This window comes from Pongo pygmaeus, chromosome 17 (genome assembly GCF_028885625.2).
Source record: "Pongo pygmaeus isolate AG05252 chromosome 17, NHGRI_mPonPyg2-v2.0_pri, whole genome shotgun sequence".
Classification (NCBI taxonomy): Eukaryota; Metazoa; Chordata; class Mammalia; order Primates; family Hominidae; genus Pongo; species Pongo pygmaeus.
In genome coordinates this window covers 41089062-41108593 of record NC_072390.2, presented here as the reverse complement: position 1 = coordinate 41108593, position 19532 = coordinate 41089062, and the positions used below count along the sequence as shown (strand labels likewise).

Below are 19532 nucleotides of genomic sequence, written 5' to 3'. Positions count from 1 at the left end.
AGCTTTTCTGTGCAAGAGGAGGGTAAAAAGCAAGTTGGAGGCTGGAATGAGACTGTTTTTCCACCAAAAAAAAAAAATCTGGAAAAAAATTTCCTATGTGTATATTTCTCTATACGTATATGTAGAGCTTTATTTTTGAAGGAGATCAATTGTCTGCCCTGTGATCAGTTAATTTGATTTAAGTTTTATTTTGGAGATTGATTTAGACTAGAGGTAGAGGCATGAGCTAATTGTATCCTGATCCTTGCCTTGAGGGGTTTCAAAGCCCTGGAGCAACTCTTCTCTGTATTTTGTTCTGTCTACCTTAGCCAAGCTATTGCATTTCTCTCTGGTGTGGCGAGCCGAGCAGATCGCTGGGAGAGAAATCGGAAAAGGGGGGAGAGGAAAAGGAAAAGGGGACTTGGAGAGAGACTTTGTGCTTCAATGTTTCAGGTAAGATCTGACGGTTTGGGTTTGTTATTATTTGCTAAGGAGGGTATGGCTGGGACTTTGGGCGCAACTCGCTTTTACGCATGTGCCAGGCATGGGGCGAGAGCGCGGCACACTCGCACACACACCGCCCGCCGCGGCGGGCGACTAGCAATCCGCTCGGACCCGCAGCGGGGCAGGGGCCGCCGCCTCCTCCGGGGCTGCCGCTCCTGGTTCTCGGCTTTCTTCCTCCAGTGGGAGCTGGCGCGAGCAGGGCGGAGCAGAGCGGGCAGGAGGAGCGGGTGCGGCCAGCCGGGTCCGCGGCCGGGGGCCGGGAGCCGGCGCGCCGGGGCCGGGTTTCCGGATCTCGGGGCCGGGTTCCGGATCTCGGAGAGGAGCCGCCGCGGCTCTGGGAGCCCGTGCCAGAGCCGCCCGCCAGCCGCTCCGCGCGCCAGCCTCCCCGGCAGCCGCTCCGCCGCGGCTCTCCCCCGCCCTCCCCGAGCCCCTCCCTCCTCCCCCGAGCCCCGCGCGTCCCTTTCTTCCCTGGCGCAGAGCTCCGCGCCCGCGAACCGGCCCCGCCGAGAGCGCCCAGCGCCGCGGGGGCGCCTAGAGCCAAGCGCACATCCCTGCGGGGCGCGCAGGGGGCGGCGGCGCCCGGGGCTGCGCTCCTGCCGGGAGTAGGGGCCCCGCCGCCCCCTTCTCGCAGGCAGCCTCGGCGGCGCCCCCGGACGCCCCGTGAAAGACGCCATTGTGGCGGCCGAGCGGACTGGGGCCCGGGGCGGTTTTTTCTTCCCTTTTGCCCGGGCCGGACCGCGCCGCTCCCCTTTGTGAGCCGCGGCCGGTGCCCGGCGCTCTTCGTCTCCGGCCGGGCTGATCCAGATTCGCCGCCTCCGCCCACCCGGGCGCCTTTAAAGCCCCCTCCCACTCCCTCCCATGTCCAGCCCCCCTCCCCCTTTTGGATGCAAACGTTTCATTTATTTTTAAAAAGCTCTCATTCCTTTTCCTCCCCACCTCCTCCCCGGATAAAGGGCACGGCACATGCTCCGGATTAGAAGTCTCCTTGGGAGGCGGGGAGGGGGTGGGGGCAGCGCTGGGACGGGGGGAGGATGCGAGCGCTGCAGGTAATGGCTGTGGCTTTGCTGCGCTCGCCTCTTCCCCGCGCCGCCGGCAGCGCCAAGTCCGGAGCCCGCATCCTTCCCTCCCCTCCTGGCGGCCTAGGTTCCCTTAAAGGGACAGTTTCCCGGCCGCCTCTGGCCTCCGCCGTCTGAACCAGCGCTCGGGGCGCAGAGGTGGGTGGGAGGGATTCAGTTTGGCTCCTTTCTGACCTCTTTCCTCCTCTGCTCCCCCCAACTCCCGCCGCCCCCCTGCCAACCCCCGCCACCCTTCTTTATTGAAATGTGAAGTGTGCTTCCTCTCCCGCCCCCAAGAGGGACCTGGCTGGAAAACAGAGTCCGCGCCTCCTGGAAAAAGAACGGGGTGGGGGGCGCGTAATGGTGAATTCGCGTTAAAAGTGAGGTCGAGCCCCAAAACATCCAGGAAGAGGAAAGCAGACCTGTGGTGCAGGAATCCCTTACCTGCACGCGCGCTCCGCACAGCCGCCCCGCCACCGCAACTTGCGAACTGTCGCGGGTAGACAGTGTCTGCCTTTGTGCTTTCGAACACTTGCGCTGTCGTGGAAATGATTTTCTGGTATCAAAACGTTTTCAGTGACTGTGCTTCGGGGTTCGGTTGGGCGGAAGCCAACTAAGTTAGCAAAGTCGCAAATGGGGCCGTTGGCTTTGTACGTGGAGAATGGCACACGAGAACTGTCCAGGATCCCAGTGGCACTGGCTTCTTCGCTAAAAGGTGCACCGCAGTAGGCAGGAGTAATTTGGTACAAATGTATTACCTTTTAGATAATAGAACTGGCTGCTTTCAAGCAAATCCTTAACTATGCGGTGTGTGTGCGTGTGTGTCTGTGTGTGTGTGTATCCTGGGTGGTACTGGGAGACATAACAGTTTAACATATTCTTTAAGAAACGTTTGCCTTCTGTTTTCAATCAACTAAGTTGGCAGCTAGAGATACAAGTTTATTTGAGAATACCCTCTGGGTACCAAGCATGCTTGGATTGTTTTAGCAAATTAAAAATGAGCAAAATGCTTTTACCTTCTCAGCAGTAGACTCCTTAAGAGACCTCCTGTTTTGTGTGTATGTGTGCGTTTTTTAGAGAAACATTTTCTGTGTGTATCTCAAATGTGTTTTTAATGTGGAAAAGGAGAAAATAAAGGATTTTAAAAGGCTGAGGCTGATGCTGTAGAATGATTCATTAAACCTGATTCTACATCAAGGAATTCACCTACATATATGGGAATCTGTGGCAACTAATAGCCTACTTGGTGAATTTAAAATAGCAGTGGATCCATTTGTCTCCTGGATAATGGGCAGTGTGCCGATTTATTCCTCGTGTTTGTATTTGTGTGGCATTTGGCTTACTACGAGGGGCTGATGTTCAGGAAACTAAAACACTGACTGCAACAGTTTGACTCGGGAGTCCTGCTGCTGCCTGAATGGAAAGAATTGTGAGCAGTTGTTATGATGACAGTAGGTTAAATGTTTACTAATTAGGTTGCAAAGGTGACCATGAAACTTTAAAACTTTGCATCACGGAGAAAATTTCATTGGGTTAGGCTTATGTTTGTAAGAAGAAGGTATCTAATTAGGCAAAAATGTCACACAGCCGGGAAGAAATTTTGAAATGAATTGAGGGTGAAAGATATTAGCCAAAAATCTCCCACCACAGTATGCAAAACGACTGCAGTGATTTTGCTGTATTAATTATGCCTGAAGCGCAATATATAAAGTTCTCCAACACACACTAGAGGTCTCTCTTCTAGCTGTAAGATTTTTGTGTTTGTAATTCTTTGCCAGAGCTTGCATAGTAGGGTGCACAGTAATAGCTTGGTTCATATTTACTTAAGTAATGTGATTTACTGACCATTCAACTTACTCTGATGTGAGATATTTATTTTTGGGGAAGCCTTCAGTAATCATTGTACAAATTATACCACTTAAGTATTAGGAAAGTAACTTCAGTAAGACTTCAGCTAGATGATGGTGAAAGCATATTATTCGATTTGCGTTGAATAATGCATTATGGACCTTTTGGCATCAAATTATTTATCCAAAGCAATTTAGGTTTTTAAATGTAAGAGTAATTAGTGACAGATGTATTTTATCAGAGAACTTTCTTAAACTTCCATTTAGCTCTGCATTTAGCAATAACAATTGCTTGCGCAAATGCTTTCTTGTCTTAATGTTTCTGAATCAGAATGATAGTTTTCTACTTCTGATGTGATGTTTTTAACTAAGATCTTTTCCCATTTGCATTGCATTTGAGTCATTCAAATGATGTTTGTGAACCATTACTTCACCAACGTTTTTATTTAGTTGTTTATTAAACTGCATTTCTGAACCTTTTGGACTGCAGTTTATAATTTCCCAAACAAACACAGCATTTATTTGCTCCATCTTTAGGATGAACTATCTTGGGAATAAAAATGAAATTTTTGGATGCAAGCATGTATGCTTATTTTAATAGCTTACTCATGCAGAAGTGAGACACAACTCGCTCTGGCTTTTCATTCATAAAAACATGCTAGATGTAAATAATATTTTGCTTGTTGATGAGTTTGGTTTGAGATAACTGAAGAAAACAAAACAGAGAGATTATCCTTTAAGCATAATAAGCCTGTGTTCATTAGGTCCGTTCATTCATTCATTGAACAAATATTTGTGCCTTCTGTATAAGAACTACTGTGTTAAATGCTGGAGACACAATGGTGAGAAAAAGCATTCAGAGCCTCCAATCTCATGGAGCTTATAGTCCAGACAGAGAGGCAGACATTCGTTGAATAATTGAACAACTGACAGAGATGAGTGCTTTGAAGGAAAAGGAATATGGGGTTCTGGTAGCATTAACTTAAAGAGGGCCAAAATGTCCTGGACCAGGGTCAGAAGTGCCACACACTGAGATCTAAAGGATGAAGGGGCCTGGGCAAGAGAGACAGAACAGAGACTTAAGTTCCAGGGAGAAAGAAGAAGGAACAGTATTTTACCAAGCCAGGAGAGGCTTAGCAAAGGGGGAGGAACTCAGGGCTTAACTGGCCGGAGTAAGAGATGGAGGAAGCAGTGATGCAGACTGCAGGGACAGGCACCTGGTCTTCACCCTATGAGTAAGTGATGGGGAGGACTGGGAGAGAGACAGCAGTAATCAGATTGGTGTTTGGAAAGAATGACTCTGCTGGCACTCTGGGAAGTGGTTAGAGGGACACAGATGGATGAAGCATAGCCCTTGGAAGGCTGTTATAGTCATCCAGGCAAGAGAAGATATAGCTGGGGTTAGGGTAGGGGAAATACTGATGGAAGGGTTTGAGATCTATGTAGAGGGGAAAGTTTACAGAACCTAATAAAGGGTTGGCCATAGATGAACAAGAAGAGAGAAGTGTCAAGTGGACACCTAAGTTTCAGGCATGTTAATTGAATAGACGCGGGAATTCTGAAGCCTGGGTGGATTTTGTATCTTTCACGTCATTTCTAATAGCCAGATTAAGTAGCAGTGAGAAGCCTCATTCACATCCGGTGTAACAGCATTCACAAAGGAAACCAAAGCATCCAGTCATTTTTTAATCCCTCCCTCCATTTGTTCAACAATTAGGTCTGGAGTGCCTACAGTGTATCAGGCACTCATCGGCCTGCTCTTTTTATCCTGTTATCCAAAATGCCTTTTCCTTTATGAAGTGTACCATGTGGTTCCATTTATCCAAGTCTGACTAAGTTGGAATTCATCATTGAAGTAGGCCTATGTTGAGCCTTCTGAAGCAAACCTGTGCCTTATAGTACAAATTAATTGTGTTAATATTATAAACATGTTATAAATTGTGTAAATATTATAAATTGTGTAAATATTATAAACATGTCAGATGATTATAAAATGAATGGTTGGACGCTTTTTAAAAGTCCGTTTATATACAAATAACTGACACAATTATGCAAATCACTCAACTGAAAACACTTTGAATATCACTCTCTCCATAGGGGTTTGATGTACAAATGCAATTCCATAAGCTACTTTTCTTAGTGGTTCTCATGTGCATGGCCCTGAGGGCAAACTCCAGTTGGAAAAACAACCGTTATTTTGGCCTATTCCTTTTTCTCTATAAAAATGGGAACGATGTCATCTCTCTAACCTGCCTTACAGGATTGTTAAGAGGAAAAATAAGAGTATGTCCAACTGAAGTGCGTATAAGTAGTATCAATCAACCCCAAAGGGCACTTTCTCTGGAGGAGCCACCCCAAGTTTGGCCCCTGCTGTCTCAGTCCCTCAGTCCACATCAGTCTCACCTTAACTCAGCTGCCTCTGAAACCCCAGGCACTGTTAACATCCATGGCTAAGATTTAGGGAACAAGTAGCAGAGGCCATCTGGAATACCTGTCTCCCTGAGCCCTCCAAACAAGACTGTGAGGCAAGTAGTATTCTGCACCCATCTTATTCTGCACCCACCCTAGGTAACATGCCCGAAACCTTGGTGTCCACTTGACACTTCTCTCTTGTTCACCTATGGCCAACACTTTACTAGGTTCTGTACACTTTATCTTCTTCTTCTTCTTCTTCTTCTTCTTCTCCTTCTCCTTCTCCTCCTCCTCCTTCTTCTTCTTCTCTTTTCTTTCTTCTTCTTCTTCTTCTTCTTTCTCCTTCTTCTTTCTCCTTCTCCTTCTCCTTCTTTTCTTCTTCTTCTTTTTCTTCTTCTTCTTCTTCTTCTTCTTCTTCTTCTTCTTCTTCTTTTCTTCTTTTCTCTTTTTTTTTTTTGAGACCGAGTTTTGCTCTGTCACCTAGGCTGGAGTGCAGTGGCTCGATTTCAGCTCACTGCAACCTCCCCCTCTTAGGCTCAAGCGATTCTCCTGTCTCAGCCTCCTGGGTAGCTGGGACTACAGGTGCCCGTCACCATGCTCGGCTAATTTTTCTATTCTTAGTAGAGGTGGGGTTTCACCATTTTGGCCAAGCTGGTCTCGAACTCCTGACCTCAAGTGATCCGCCCACCTCAGCCTCCCAAAGTGCTGGGATTACAGGTGTGAGCCACCACACCCGGCCAACTTTACCTTCTAAATAGATCTCAGACTCTTCCATCAGTGTTCCCCCTACCCTAACCCTAGCTCTATCTCCTCTTGCCTGGAGGATTAGAAAGGTTATGTACCTTGCCTGAAGTCAAAGACTAGGCTAGTGGCAGAGCAGGGATTCTAACTCAGCTGGCTGACTACAAAACCCTGCCATTAGCCCCCATTAGCCATTCTCCTTTCTCATCTACACCCATAGTCCTTTCTGTCCAGGACATACTATTTAAGCCCTTTTCAAGGGCACTTGGCAAAGGGCTTGCTTGTTCTGCCACTGGCTTCCATTCCTCCTGTTCTTTGTTCACCCCCACTTCTGTATCTCCCTGCCACACCAGCACCCTACTGTTATGCCAAGAGAGAAAGAAAAAAAACAAAAACAGTGTGAGATTGTTGTGAGAGATTGTGATCAGAACATGTGAATTGGTCTCTATCTCTTGCTGAGCAAATCGTTTACTCACAAGTACTCTGTCATGCTGACCAAAATAGGGATTTGTTTTCTATCCAATGGGAACTGACAACAATTCAGCCCTTGCTGCCGACACCAACGCTGCTATTAAGAAGAAGAGTTATGAACTGAAGAGAATGTTAACGAGATAGATTTCAAATGCTGGCTAGAGGAAGGGATATTCTTCCTGATAAATCTTTCCAAAGCATCTACTGCTATCATCACTTACTTGTTTTTGTAGCACTTTCATTTTGCTGGAAATTTGTAGCCAATGGAACAGAAAATGTGTGTAAAACAAAAGACCCAGACTTTCTGTATGAGGGGGAGAAAAAGCTACATTGGTCCATGGTACTGATCCTTCTCTATCCTATCCATCCATTCCCACCACGCCATATGCAAATCCCACTCCATCTCTATCTGTGCTGTATTTTCTTGGTTAAATTACTGAATCTCTCTAAGCTTCAGTTTTCTGAACTACAAATGAGATAATAATATGAGATCATTGTAAAGGAGATAATAATAGTCCTAGAGTTGTTCAGAGAATAAAATGAGATGTAACAGGATGTATATGCCTAGCACAGAATAAGCACTCAGAAAATATCCATATATTGTTGAGAGCAGGGACTGCATTTATTCACCTTTGCTTTCTCAGTTCCTTAATACAGTGGCTGGCACACAGGATAAGTGCTCAATAAATAACTGTTGGATACATGAACACATAATTTCAGGGAACACAAGAATAAAGCCAGATGTTGATTTCACTTCCCTGTAAGTACTTTTTGCCATTGACAAGAGGACTCAAGTTCTGCCAGATGCCCTCACCTGCTAGTTATGGGCTTTTTCTAACCAATTAGATCAATCATTTGGGAACAGATCAAATTTGATCTGGGGAAGCATTGATGCTAAGTAGGACGTTGCCTCAAAGATGGTCCTGTTTTGCCTTTTGATTACTCACGTGGAGGTCGTCCTGTGCACAGTTGTCACGGGATTTCCGAAATCTGCACACACTTATGCTATGAAATGATGCAAATACACCACTAGGTTCTGAACCCCCACAATGGGAATCACTGAATTTGCGTATTAACACTGGAAAGAAACACGGGACCTGGTCTGATACCCATTCCATCCAGCAGATGGCAGTGACACACATTGGCAAGTAAACTTGGAATCGCCTCTGGTCTTGCTGTTAGTTTCTCACCATTGCCTCTCTCTCCTGGAAAAGGAAAACCCAGCCGGCTTTAAAAAGCTGCATTTTCCCAGCACTTTGGGAGGCCGAGGCGGGTGGATCACAAGGTCAGGAGATCGAGACCATCCTGGCCAACATGGTGAAACCCCGTCTCTACTAAAATACAAAAAAATTAGCCGGGCATGGTGGCGCGTGCCTGTAGTCCCAGCTACTCGGGAGGCTGGGGCAGAAGAATCGCTTGAACCCAGGAGGCGGAGGTTGCAGTGAGCGGAGGTTGCAGTGAGCCGAGATCGCGCCACTGTACTCCAGCCTGGGCGACAGAGCAAGACTCCGTCTCAAAAAACACAAACAAACAAACAAAAAAGCTGTCTTTGCTCCTTCACCGAAACAACCAAGGCTCAACGGGGACAGCTGGAAGGATCAGCACCTCCGAGCCGTCTGTTTCTTCCTGGGCTGTGGAGCAGGGAGGAGAAAGAAAGCAGACCTTGTTATCTGGTGCAATCCACTTACTGCCAGTTTCCCAGAGATATGGACCATAAGAGGCCTGCTTTCCTGTTTATTTAATCAAATCAACAGAAGAAAGTGCTGTCAACCTCCAGCATCTACCATGCTCTGGGTTGAGAGCACTTGATGCCAAAAGTGATCAGGAATACTAGTAAAGATAATAACCCAGTCTTGACAGTCACGTGCTGCCAGGGAATGGAACAGTGTCGTGTGCTGCTGAAGACCCATGTGAAGTCCTCTCATGTGGGGTCGTGAAATGACTTGGTCTTCTGGTTGCTTAGAAATAGAGACCCACTGTTAATTGTGTGACCCCAAAGCTTTGGTTTCATTATCTATACAATGTGGGTGAGGAAAACCACCTCAGAGTGTTATTGTAAGAATTGAATATGTAACACCAATACAATGCTTCTAAGTGCCAGACTGTTTTTCAAGGGCTTTGCAAGATATTACTCATGTAATCCTCATCCATCACCTAAGAGGGTGATATTATTGGCATCCCCATGTTTTAGATGAGGAGATGGAAGTGCAGAGAGATAAAGTAACTTGCCCAGGTTCATATATGGTGAGTGGCCGAGCCAGGAGTTGATCTGTGCATTCAAGCTTCCAGTCTTTGCTCTTAGTCTCTAGGTGTGGCTGTCTCTTACTAATACTGATTAGTAATTACTAATACTAATAATTATTAAGCATCTTCCATATGCTAGGAACGTTACATATTTTAACTCCTCTCATATTTTCACATTCTCTATAAAGGTGGGAATGATTACCTTCCTCATCTTAACAAATGAGGAAAAAATATTTACTCTGTGTCCACTCAGTAGGAAACACAATAAAGTAATTCCAAAGAGGTGTAAATACTTCTGCTCCAATTTACACTTGGATACGGGTAAACAAATTAATGACAAGACTGCAATCTATTTAAATGCTACAGGGTGGGTCCCTCTGTAATCCTTCTGTAACTGACTTAGCGATAAGAGAAATCCACAGTGAGAGTATATGGGGCTTATGCTCCCATTGTACGTGACAAGGTATGTAAACATTTTTTAAATTGTGTTGCCTTTAAAATTTTCATCAGGAGCCCTTGGATATTTATAGCCTCACAGCCATTTCCAGAAATGGTGAATGGTCTGCAGAGATTTGGTTTGGTCCCACTCCCATTTATAGCGCTGCTTTCCCCTGCTAAGAGTCACCATCATCATTTGATGAAGAGGTAAGAAGATCTAGGTGATATAAAGCCTGGCACAGTGGCTCACACTTGTAATCCCAACACTTTGGGAGGCCGAGGTGGGTGGATCACTTGAGGTTAGGAGTTTGAGACCAGCCTGGCCAACATGGTGAAACCCCATCTCTACTAAAAATACAAAAAAATTATACAGGCATGGTGGTGCACGCCTGTAATCCCAGCTACTCGGGAGGCTGAGGTGGGAGAATCACTTGAACCTGGGAGGCAGAGGTTGCAGTGAGCCGAGATTATGCCACTGCACTCCAGCCTGTATGACAGAGCAATGAGACTCTGTCTCAAAAAACAAAACAAAACAAAACAAAAAAAAGATCTAGGTGATTTGTTAAATGGCCATCACCTATGAGGGCCAGCTCCTTTGCCCGTGAGTTCTGGGAACTCACAATGGTCAAAGAAATTCACCTGCAGTATGAACTACATTGGTCTCTCCCTTATCAGAAATGCCATTCCAAGTCTGGGATGGAAGGCAGGTTTTAGCATCTGGAGTCTAATGACTTTGGACCCTACTTAATGCAGTCTGCACAAATGAAGCTTGGTAGAAGAGACAACTCTCAAAATGAGGCCAAAATTTCAGAATTCAGCCTTTTTTTTTTTTTTTTTTTTTTTTTTTGAGATGGAGTCTCACTCTAACTCCCAGGCTAGAGTGTAGTGGCATGATCTCGGCTCACTGCAACCTCCGCTGCCTGGGTTCAAGTGATTCTCCTGCCTCAGCCTCCTGAGTAGCTGGGATTACAGGCACCTGCCACCACACCCAGCTAATTTTTGTATTTTTAGTAGAAATGGGGGGGTTTCACTGTCTTGCCCAGGCTGGCCTTGAACTCCTGACCTCGTGATCCACCCGCCTCAGCCTCCCAAAGTGCTGGGATTACAGGCGTGAGCCACCACGCCTAGCTGAATTCAGCCTTTTTTAGTGGCTGAGAATATTATATTTCAAAGATCCAAAGTATCTGAAAAGTGAGTCATTCAAAGGTCGCATAAGTCACACTAGCTCTATAAGAAGTGCAGGTGGTTTTCTATAGGTAAAACAGATCTTTATCTAGACCTGCTCCAGTCTAGCTCATCCCCACTTAGTAGAAATAGCCACAGGAGTTCAAGACCAGTGGAGTCACAGAGACCTGACCAATCATGTATATTGCTGCAAGGTGAGCCAGGGTTGAGTGAGTGAAAGACAAAGGAAATTCTGCACACTTCCACCTTAAGAAATCAGGGGCATTTCTTCTTTTTTTTTTCTTCCCATTAAACCTTTGTGTTCATGCAAATCTTTGCACATGCTATTCTTTCACTTCTGATGTCTTTGTGTCTAAATGCATTAGAAACAGAATGTTTCTAGCTGAAGTTCAAATCATTTAAAAAGCTCAATATTTTAGCTATGCATAATTGTTCAAGGGGTCTTCTTTCTTTTTCCTTCTTAAAAAAATTCTGAGTCAAAATGCATTTTAGATTTTAGGCTGAGATTCAAATTTTACTTTTGAAAACATGCACCCAGATTCCTTTTAGAGTCACACTTTTTTTTTCATTGTACAGTTGAAGTGTTCATATAGCTGAGTTATTTTTGACAGCTCTTCTGCAAACTATAAATGTCTGGTAAGAACGTCTCCAAATTATTCTGCTAAGGAGCATGACAGATACATTTTTAACACCTGAAAATTAAATCTTCTGATAAGTTTGGTTATTGAAGAGCTGATGATATAGTTTACATACGATGTATCTTCTCTCTTTGCTTTTTACTGTTGTCTACTTTTTGGCCTCATAATTACTTTTCTGGTGCCTCTGTCAAAGGATGGAGAAAAGAAAAGAAAGGAAACACATTTCAAATCCGTTTCTCTTTCTTTCTCCCTAACAACTTGACAAAGTATCTTGGAAAGGAGTCAGCTCTTGATCCATGCTAACAGAGGGAGGTAGCAGCATGAAAAATCCAAAGGAATAGTCAATCCAATATCATTTTTGTTAATATATTGATGTGATGTATTAATTAGGCTAGTATTAAATATCGCAATCTTAATTTGCATATTACTATTGGACTCATATTTTTCTTCTCCATTTCAATTTCTGCAGTCTTACTATATGACTTCAGCATTAATATGAAAGACTTATCCAACCCCTTACCAGTCTTTTCCAAGTATGAAAACAAATCAGCCCTCCCAAAGTATTTTCTAGCTCAGTCATTCTTAAACTTTAGTGTACAACAGAATTGTCTGCAGAGCTTGTTAAAACACAGATTTCTGGCTCCACTCCCAGAGTTTTCAATTAGATAGGTCTAGGGTGAGGCCTGAGAATTTGCATTTCTAGCAGGTTCCCAATGGATACTGATGCTGCTGTCCGAGGGACCGCACTTTGAGAACCTCTGTTTTAGGGGTATAGTCGACCCTAGAGATGCTCCTGGAGGGAAATAAAAAAGGATTCACACAGCTGGGCATGGCAGCTCATGCCTGTAAACCTAGCACTGTAGGAGGCCGAGGTGGGAGGATTGCTTAAGGTCTGGAGTTTGAGACCAGTCTGGGCACCATATTAAGACCTCATCTCTACAATAATAATAATAATAACCAGGCATGGTGGTGTGTGCTTGTAATCCCAGCTACTGTGGAGGCTGAGAGAGGAGGATTGCTTGAGCCCAAGAGGTTGAGGCTGCAGTGAGTTATGATTGCAGCACTGCACTCCAGCCTAGGTGACAGAGAGAGACCCTGTCTCAAAGAGAAACAAAAAAGGATTTATGTGCCTGTAATCCTAGCTACTCAGGAGGCTGAGGCAGGATGATCACTTGAGCCCAGAACTTTGAGGCTGCTGTGAGCTATGATCACACCACTGCACTTTATTTTTTTGAGATGGGGTCTCACTCCAGGCAACAGTGAGACCCTATCTCTAAAAAATAAAAAAAGGATTCATCAGTCAAATAAGTCTGGGAAACATGATACCCTCTTTTGAAGCCTTTTTAAGTATTTTGAAGATTTATAGAAGTCTTGCAATATGGGGAATCCATTTTCTAACTTACATTTTCTAAAGTTATTTGACCACAGAGCCTTTTATTCTCTCAGTACAATTTAACTCTCAGAATTACTATTCTTGGAACATACACATTAGGGAAGGCTGCCCTATTTTGCAGTGCCTTGATGGGCTAAACTTCAGTATCCCTCACTTCTGCTTCATGTGGGCAACCCACTGTCATGGACACAGGTTGGCCGTTTGCATCACTTGGCATCTCTGCAGCTCAGCAATCTTCTACTCCCAGCATTCTGTTGGGCAGAGTATATTATTCTCCAACTATTCCCACTAAGCCTGCTTTTCGACCTCAGTGCAATCTGCAGTCCCTTCCCTGCTTCCTCTTTCTCTCTCTCTCTCTTTTTTTTTTAGACAGAGTCTCATTCTGTTGCCAGGCTGGAGTGGAATGGTGCAACCTCAGCTCACTGCAACCTCCACCTCCCAGGTTCAAGCGATTCTCCTGCCTCAGCCTCCCCAGTAGCTGGGATTACAAATATCCACCACCACACCCAGCTAATTTTTGTATTTTTAGTAGAGACAGGGTTTCACCATTTGGCCAGGCTGGTCTCGAACTTCAGACCTCAGGTGATCTGCCCACCTTGGCCTCCCGAATTGCCAGGATGAAGGTGTGAGCCACCGCACCCGCCCCCTGCTTCCTTTTTACTCACCCCCACTGCCTGTCTTCCTTGTCACCTCTCCCTACTTACTCAGCCTGGGTTCAGTGGACACTTGTTTCCACAGCGTCCTCACTGCCACCCTTAATTATTTCATCACCTTGACCTCTCAGTCTTTTCTGTCTTGCCAACGGTCAGTCCTGGATAACCTTCCTTTTTCCTCACTTTTGATCCTGGGGCCCTGAGTGGCACTGGTGGATTGTCACATAATTCTTCCTGCTGCCGTTACAACATCCATCCATTCATCAGTATTCACATGGCTTTTTCTACGTTAGGCACTACTTTAAGCCTTAGAAATACAAGGCAAAAAATCCAAGGTCTCACAGTGTGTACTTTCTAGGGGGAATGGGGATGAGAACCAAATCAGAAAGGATTAAGTGCTATGCCAAAAAATTAAAGCAGGTGAGACCTCCATAAAGAGGTGATGTGTAAGCTGATCTCTGGGTGGCAGTCATGTTAGCTCACCTTAGCAGGCCCCCTTTTCTTTTTTGAGACAGAGTCTCGCTCTGTCGCCCAGGCTGGAGTGCAGTGGTGCTATCTCGGCTCACTTCAAGCTCCGCCTCCCGAGTTCACACCATTCTCCTGCCTCAGCCTCCCGAGTAGCTGGGACTACAGGCACCCGCCACCAAGCCCAGCTAATTTTTTGTATTTTTAGTAGAGACAGGGTTTCATCATGTTAGCCAGGATGGTCTCAATCTCCTGACCTTGTGATACTCCCGCCTCAGCCTCCCAAAGTGCTGGGATTACAGGCGTGAGCCACCGTGCCCGGCCAGCAGGCCCCTTGATATTGCCTGGCAGTACCCAGCTAACTCCTTATTTCATTCCCCACGAAGGCTGTTCTAGATCTCTTTACTCTTCCCAAATTCCAAACTCATTCCCACTTATCAGATAATTTTGCCTCCTGACTTAATGAGATGTCCACTCCCTCTACTCCTGACACCAAGTCTCCACCATGGCGCTACTAATCCTCTCTTTCTTTCTTGTTGTCCCTCCTAACATCTTGTCTTTCCTCTCTCCATTGGCCCCTTCCTGTAGCCTACAACCATCTGTTGAACAACCCATCTTTTTGTGTACCCCCGAATTTCGTATGTAGAAACCCCACCCCCATGATGGCTGTATTTAGAGATAGGGTCTTTGGGGACATAATTAAGAGTAATTACCAGTTCGTAAGGGTAGGGCCCTGATCCAATAATATTAGTGTTCCTATAAGAAGAGACACCAGATAGCTCAGTCTCTATCTGCTCTCACACGAAGAAGAGGCTGTGTGAGCACACAGCAAGAAGGTGGCTGTCTGCGAGCCAGAGAGAGAGCCCTGCCAGAATCTGTTTCTTCGGCTCCTTGATCTTGGACATCCCAGCCTCCAGAACCGTGGGAAATAAATTTCTGTTGTTTAAGCCACCCAGTCTGTGCTATTTTGTTATGGCAGCCCGAACTCACTAACACACCATCCTTCAACACAAAACAGAACCTCCCTGCCTCCTGCTTCCACTTGCCTTGCCTCCCCTCACGCCAGCGCACGCCCCTCCACCCACTGCCATCTGGCTTCTCACACCTTCCGCCCTCCTCCCCTCCCCGCAGGTTGTACTTTTCAAATTACATTTCCTTCTAGTGTGTTCATTTAGTGCATTCTTACGCCTTTTCAAAATGGGACAGCATTACAAAACATAGGATGGAACATGCTGTAAAAGGTTTTATTTTTAACTTCTCTTGGGATCGCAACCTCTGCAGTCTTTCAGTGTTTCACGCTACTTAACTGACCTCAAACGCCAAATGTAATCTCTGCCTGTCACTGAATCCAACATATTTCTCAGTGAAGTTCCCTTTTTTACTTCCTTAACAGTTTTTTTTGAATGACTTAGGGAAATAGAGATTAGTTAGTGCTCTAGTTTGTATTTTTCAACATCAACACTGTTGGTTTCCTACCACTTTCCAACTGAATGGTAATAGCCCTAAGCAGGACTAAAAATCAAAATTGGGAAGCTGGTTTATTCTTTCTCAGCAAATTTTCCCTGCTAAACTTTTGTATTCTCTTTTTAATTAATTAGAATCTCATCAACCATTGCTTATTTAGTGGAATATTATCACAGGACATGCCTGAGAGGCACCGATTTCTGGGAGGGGACAAGTGTCATTGCTTCCCCAAGTTGACATTTTGCATCCAGGGCAGTGGTCCCTCGCTCTAAGGAGAGATGATAAGACATAGAGATGAGGCAGGATTAGGACATTCACTTCCACTGCTGTGGATTTCCTCCAAAGCTCCTGCACTGATTACAAAGAGTTCCTGGGTCGACTCTGTAACATCACCACAAAAAACCCACCCTGCATTGCACTGATTTAAGATCAAGCCCGATTCTGTAGGGCATGGAAAAGTGTCAGGCAGGGAAGAGGGGATTAAATAGAGCAACATCTAGAGAGCACTTTGCATAGTGCCCGGCATGTAGTAAGTGCTCAGAACATGGTAGTCATTGTCATCGGTGCCATTGTCGGTATAATTATTACTGGTCCTCATCATATAAATATATATATGCATATGTATTGTACACATATGCATGTGTATATGAGTGAAGATTCCTTCTGGCTCTAAATGGAACCTATGAGTCTTGAAGGAACCCAAGGTGAAATGGTGAAGCTCATCTTGAGATCTGATACCTGCCATTAGAGTTGTCTAGAAGGCTGGTTGAAATGTCACTTTAGGCACTGATTTTGTGCCTAGAGAAGGGGCATGGAACAGGCTCTGCCCACCTAACCCCATCAGATCAATGAATACCTACAAAGAGTTAAACAGCTAGGCAAATATGGCATGCCAGAAGGACTGCGCCAGGGGTTCTAGGATGGGGGGTTGTCATAAATTGGGGATAAGAGGGGTGGGAGGCTTACTGCGATGGAGACCAGTGGGGAAATGAAAAAAGGAAACTGAACAGAAGGTGAAAATTCACTCTTGGGCTGCCTGTGAAGAGTAGCAAAATGCTAGCCCAACAGGAAAGAATATGCCATGGGAAGCATTCACAAAGCTGTGTCTGAGCTAAAAAGGGCAGAGGAGCTTCTGGTGTCTAGAGAAAGAATATTTTTAAAAATCCAAACTATACAAGTAAAATATTACACTCTATGCTGTGGGTTACAAGCAACCAATTAATCAGCATCTGGTTCTCAGGCACCGTGGGGCTACAAGGAATGCAAAGGCTCTGCCTCCAGATGTTTGGAATCTTGGGGAAAATGTGGTAAATGACAATGGGGTAGGGAACTTGAAGAAAGTACAAGGCCCAGTGGTCAGTGGGTTGGGAAAGCTTCCTGGAGGAGGTGAGGGTATAAACAGGCCTCACATACACACACAGCAAGCCAGGCTGGGACAGTGAGATGAACTGCAGGTAAAAATGATTTTAAAAGGCAAGTAAGAAATCAGTCTGGCAGAAACAGGAGTTTGGGGAGGAGAATCGCAAATTCAGCCCCCATTCCTGTTCCTATCCACCCTGCTTCTGGGATCTTGGCTACTCTCTCGGATCTAGATCCCACAATACCATCCAACTCTGCCGTCCTTGTCCTCTCTGTGTCCCCAAGCTTCCTCCGCAGATGCCTCCTCTTTCTATTTTGACCACTCTTCCCAGGGAACCTCATGTTCCTTGACTTGAGAACAAACCAGTGCAGCTGACTCCATTCTGTTTTTCTGCCTGCGTGTGTCTACCTGCCCAGTGCACACCCCCGCTTGACAGACAGCACCCACTCTTATAAGGTCCCAAAGTAAACTCATCACCTTCCTCCTGTCCTGAACATTTCTCCCTCCTATAAGTGCTCAGGTGCTCAGTACAGAATCCCCATGATTTTCCTGATTCTTTTCTTTCCCTCAATCCCTCTTGGACACACACGGACACGAGTATGTGCAGATGCATCATGGTGCCTATGCATTTGCTCACACACAGACTCATCAAGGTCATTCCTACTTGCACGCCCCCATCCCCTCTCACTCTCGTTCCTTTTTGTTTGTTTGTTTTTCAGAGACAGAGTCTTACTCTGTCACCCAGGCTGGGCAGCAGGGGCACCATCACGGCTCACTGCAGCCTGAATCTCCCAGGTTCAGCTCCCAGGAACCTCAACTACCCCACCACCTGCCTCACCAGTAGCTGGGACTACAGGTGGGAGGCATCATGAATAGATCATTTTTAAATTTTTTGTAGAGATGAGTTCTCACTATGTTTTCCGGACTGGTCTCTAACTTCTGGGCTCAAGCAATCCTCCCACTTCAGCCTCCCTAAGTGCAAATTACAGGCATGAGCCACTGCGCTCAGCCACACTCTCATTCTCTACACTTACTCATCTACCCTCTCTCTTCTGGACCACTGGAATTTCTCCTTTAGACCTCTCTTCTCTGGACCGTTGCTGTAGCCACCACACTTGTCCCTCCTACCTCCTCCCTGTAAACCACTCCCCACCAACACAAGCTCCTTCCTGCTATTACCAAAATTCTCTTTCCACAACCCAGTTCAGAATATTAGGATGCCAAACTCTATCTTAAACAAAACTGGCCATCTACTGATGCACGTGTGTATTGATTCTATGCTGTGTGACCCACAAGCAGCAGTGTGGCCCAGGGATTCAGAATACAGGTGCTGGAGCCTGATTATCTGGGCCTAGACCCCTATGCTGCTGCTTCCAACTATGCGACCCAGGCTTTGAACATATCCTCATCTGAAAACGGGGATCAGCATTTGACCTACAGCACAGCGGTGTTGTGAGGATTAAACAAAGCAAACCTTTGTAACAGAGCCAGGCACATAATCAGCACCCATTACACAATAGCTACGATGGGATGGGGGAGAGAGATAATAAGAATACAGTAATGTTATCGATAATGTTTATCATTATTGTATTGTTATACAATAACGTTTAACTCTGGGCCCTAGGATTTTTATTTTCTCATTTTTTTCTATATTTTTCCGATTCTGTATAATAACCATGAAATCCTTTTACAAGCATTAAACTGATCTTTTCTTTGGATATTACATGATGTTACATCCTTGCTTAAAAAGGTTCAATAACCTCCCACTGCCTACAAGACAGGAACCAAAGCCCTGGGCCCGGCCTCGGGAGCCCCACATCTGCTGGCCTCAGCCAGATGGACTGGCGACAGCTCCCACTGCCTCACTTGCACTCCAGGCTCCAGCTTCTCCAGACTTCTTTGCTCCCAGATGCTGTGTCCTGCATCGTCTTCTCTTTTTATTGTGTCCTTACTTCGCAGGGATTCTCAGCTCTTCTGACTGCACTACTGCCCAACGAGACTCCTGTTCACACTAGGAACTCCTGGACTCAAGCAATCTCCGTGGTTCAGATCCCAGCTTTTCTGTGGGGAGATGTTTCTCCCCGGGGGACTCTGGGGCAACATGCGTTGCTCACAAAGACCGAGCGGTCCCTAAGTCTCCAGGCTGGGTCACAGTCCCGTGGGCATCTCCAGACATCTGTAGAATCCTCCGAGGTTTGAAGAGAGATAGAGGGATGGAGAGGCAAAGAAGGAAGGGAGGCTGTTGCATGCAGGACTCTAAAAACAAGACACAGCAAGAGGGAATTTTGCAAGACTTTTTTAAGGACAGCATGATAAAAGCAACATTTTTAGGAACAGATATGGGCAATAATATTATGCAAAATGAATAATGTGCAGAGGTCAGAAAGTCAGGAAAGAGGCAGTTGGCTGTAGTTGAATCAAAAGGGGTGAGGTCTTGTTCTCAGGTGGACTGGCCGCTGAAGACAGCACCAAGAGCTCCCACAGCTCCTGTTTCTAGCCACTTGTCCTTTGCTGCCCTGCCGGGCACTTCCCCCAACACATCCAATGACCACCACCAGCCTCTGTGACCAGTACTAATGTCGTAGCCACCTAACGTGAGACACAGTCACACAGCTAACTGTTAAGCAGTAGAGACGTGATTCAAACCTGACACAACTGACCCCAAAACGGGGGCTGCTAACTA

The 19532-nt window shown here is 45.7% G+C and overlaps 1 protein-coding gene across 1 annotated transcript in view; it reads left to right on the top strand.

Moving 5' to 3' along the window:
* Positions 1-286: 286 nt before the first annotated feature.
* The window catches only part of KCTD1 (potassium channel tetramerization domain containing 1), a 204549-nt gene continuing 185303 nt past the window's right edge, over positions 287-19532 (top strand). The window contains exon 1 of the mRNA XM_054460654.2: positions 287-432. Within this exon, the coding sequence (XP_054316629.1) occupies positions 424-432 (9 nt within the window). The 5' untranslated portion in view covers positions 287-423. The remainder of the gene's footprint in view (positions 433-19532) is intronic.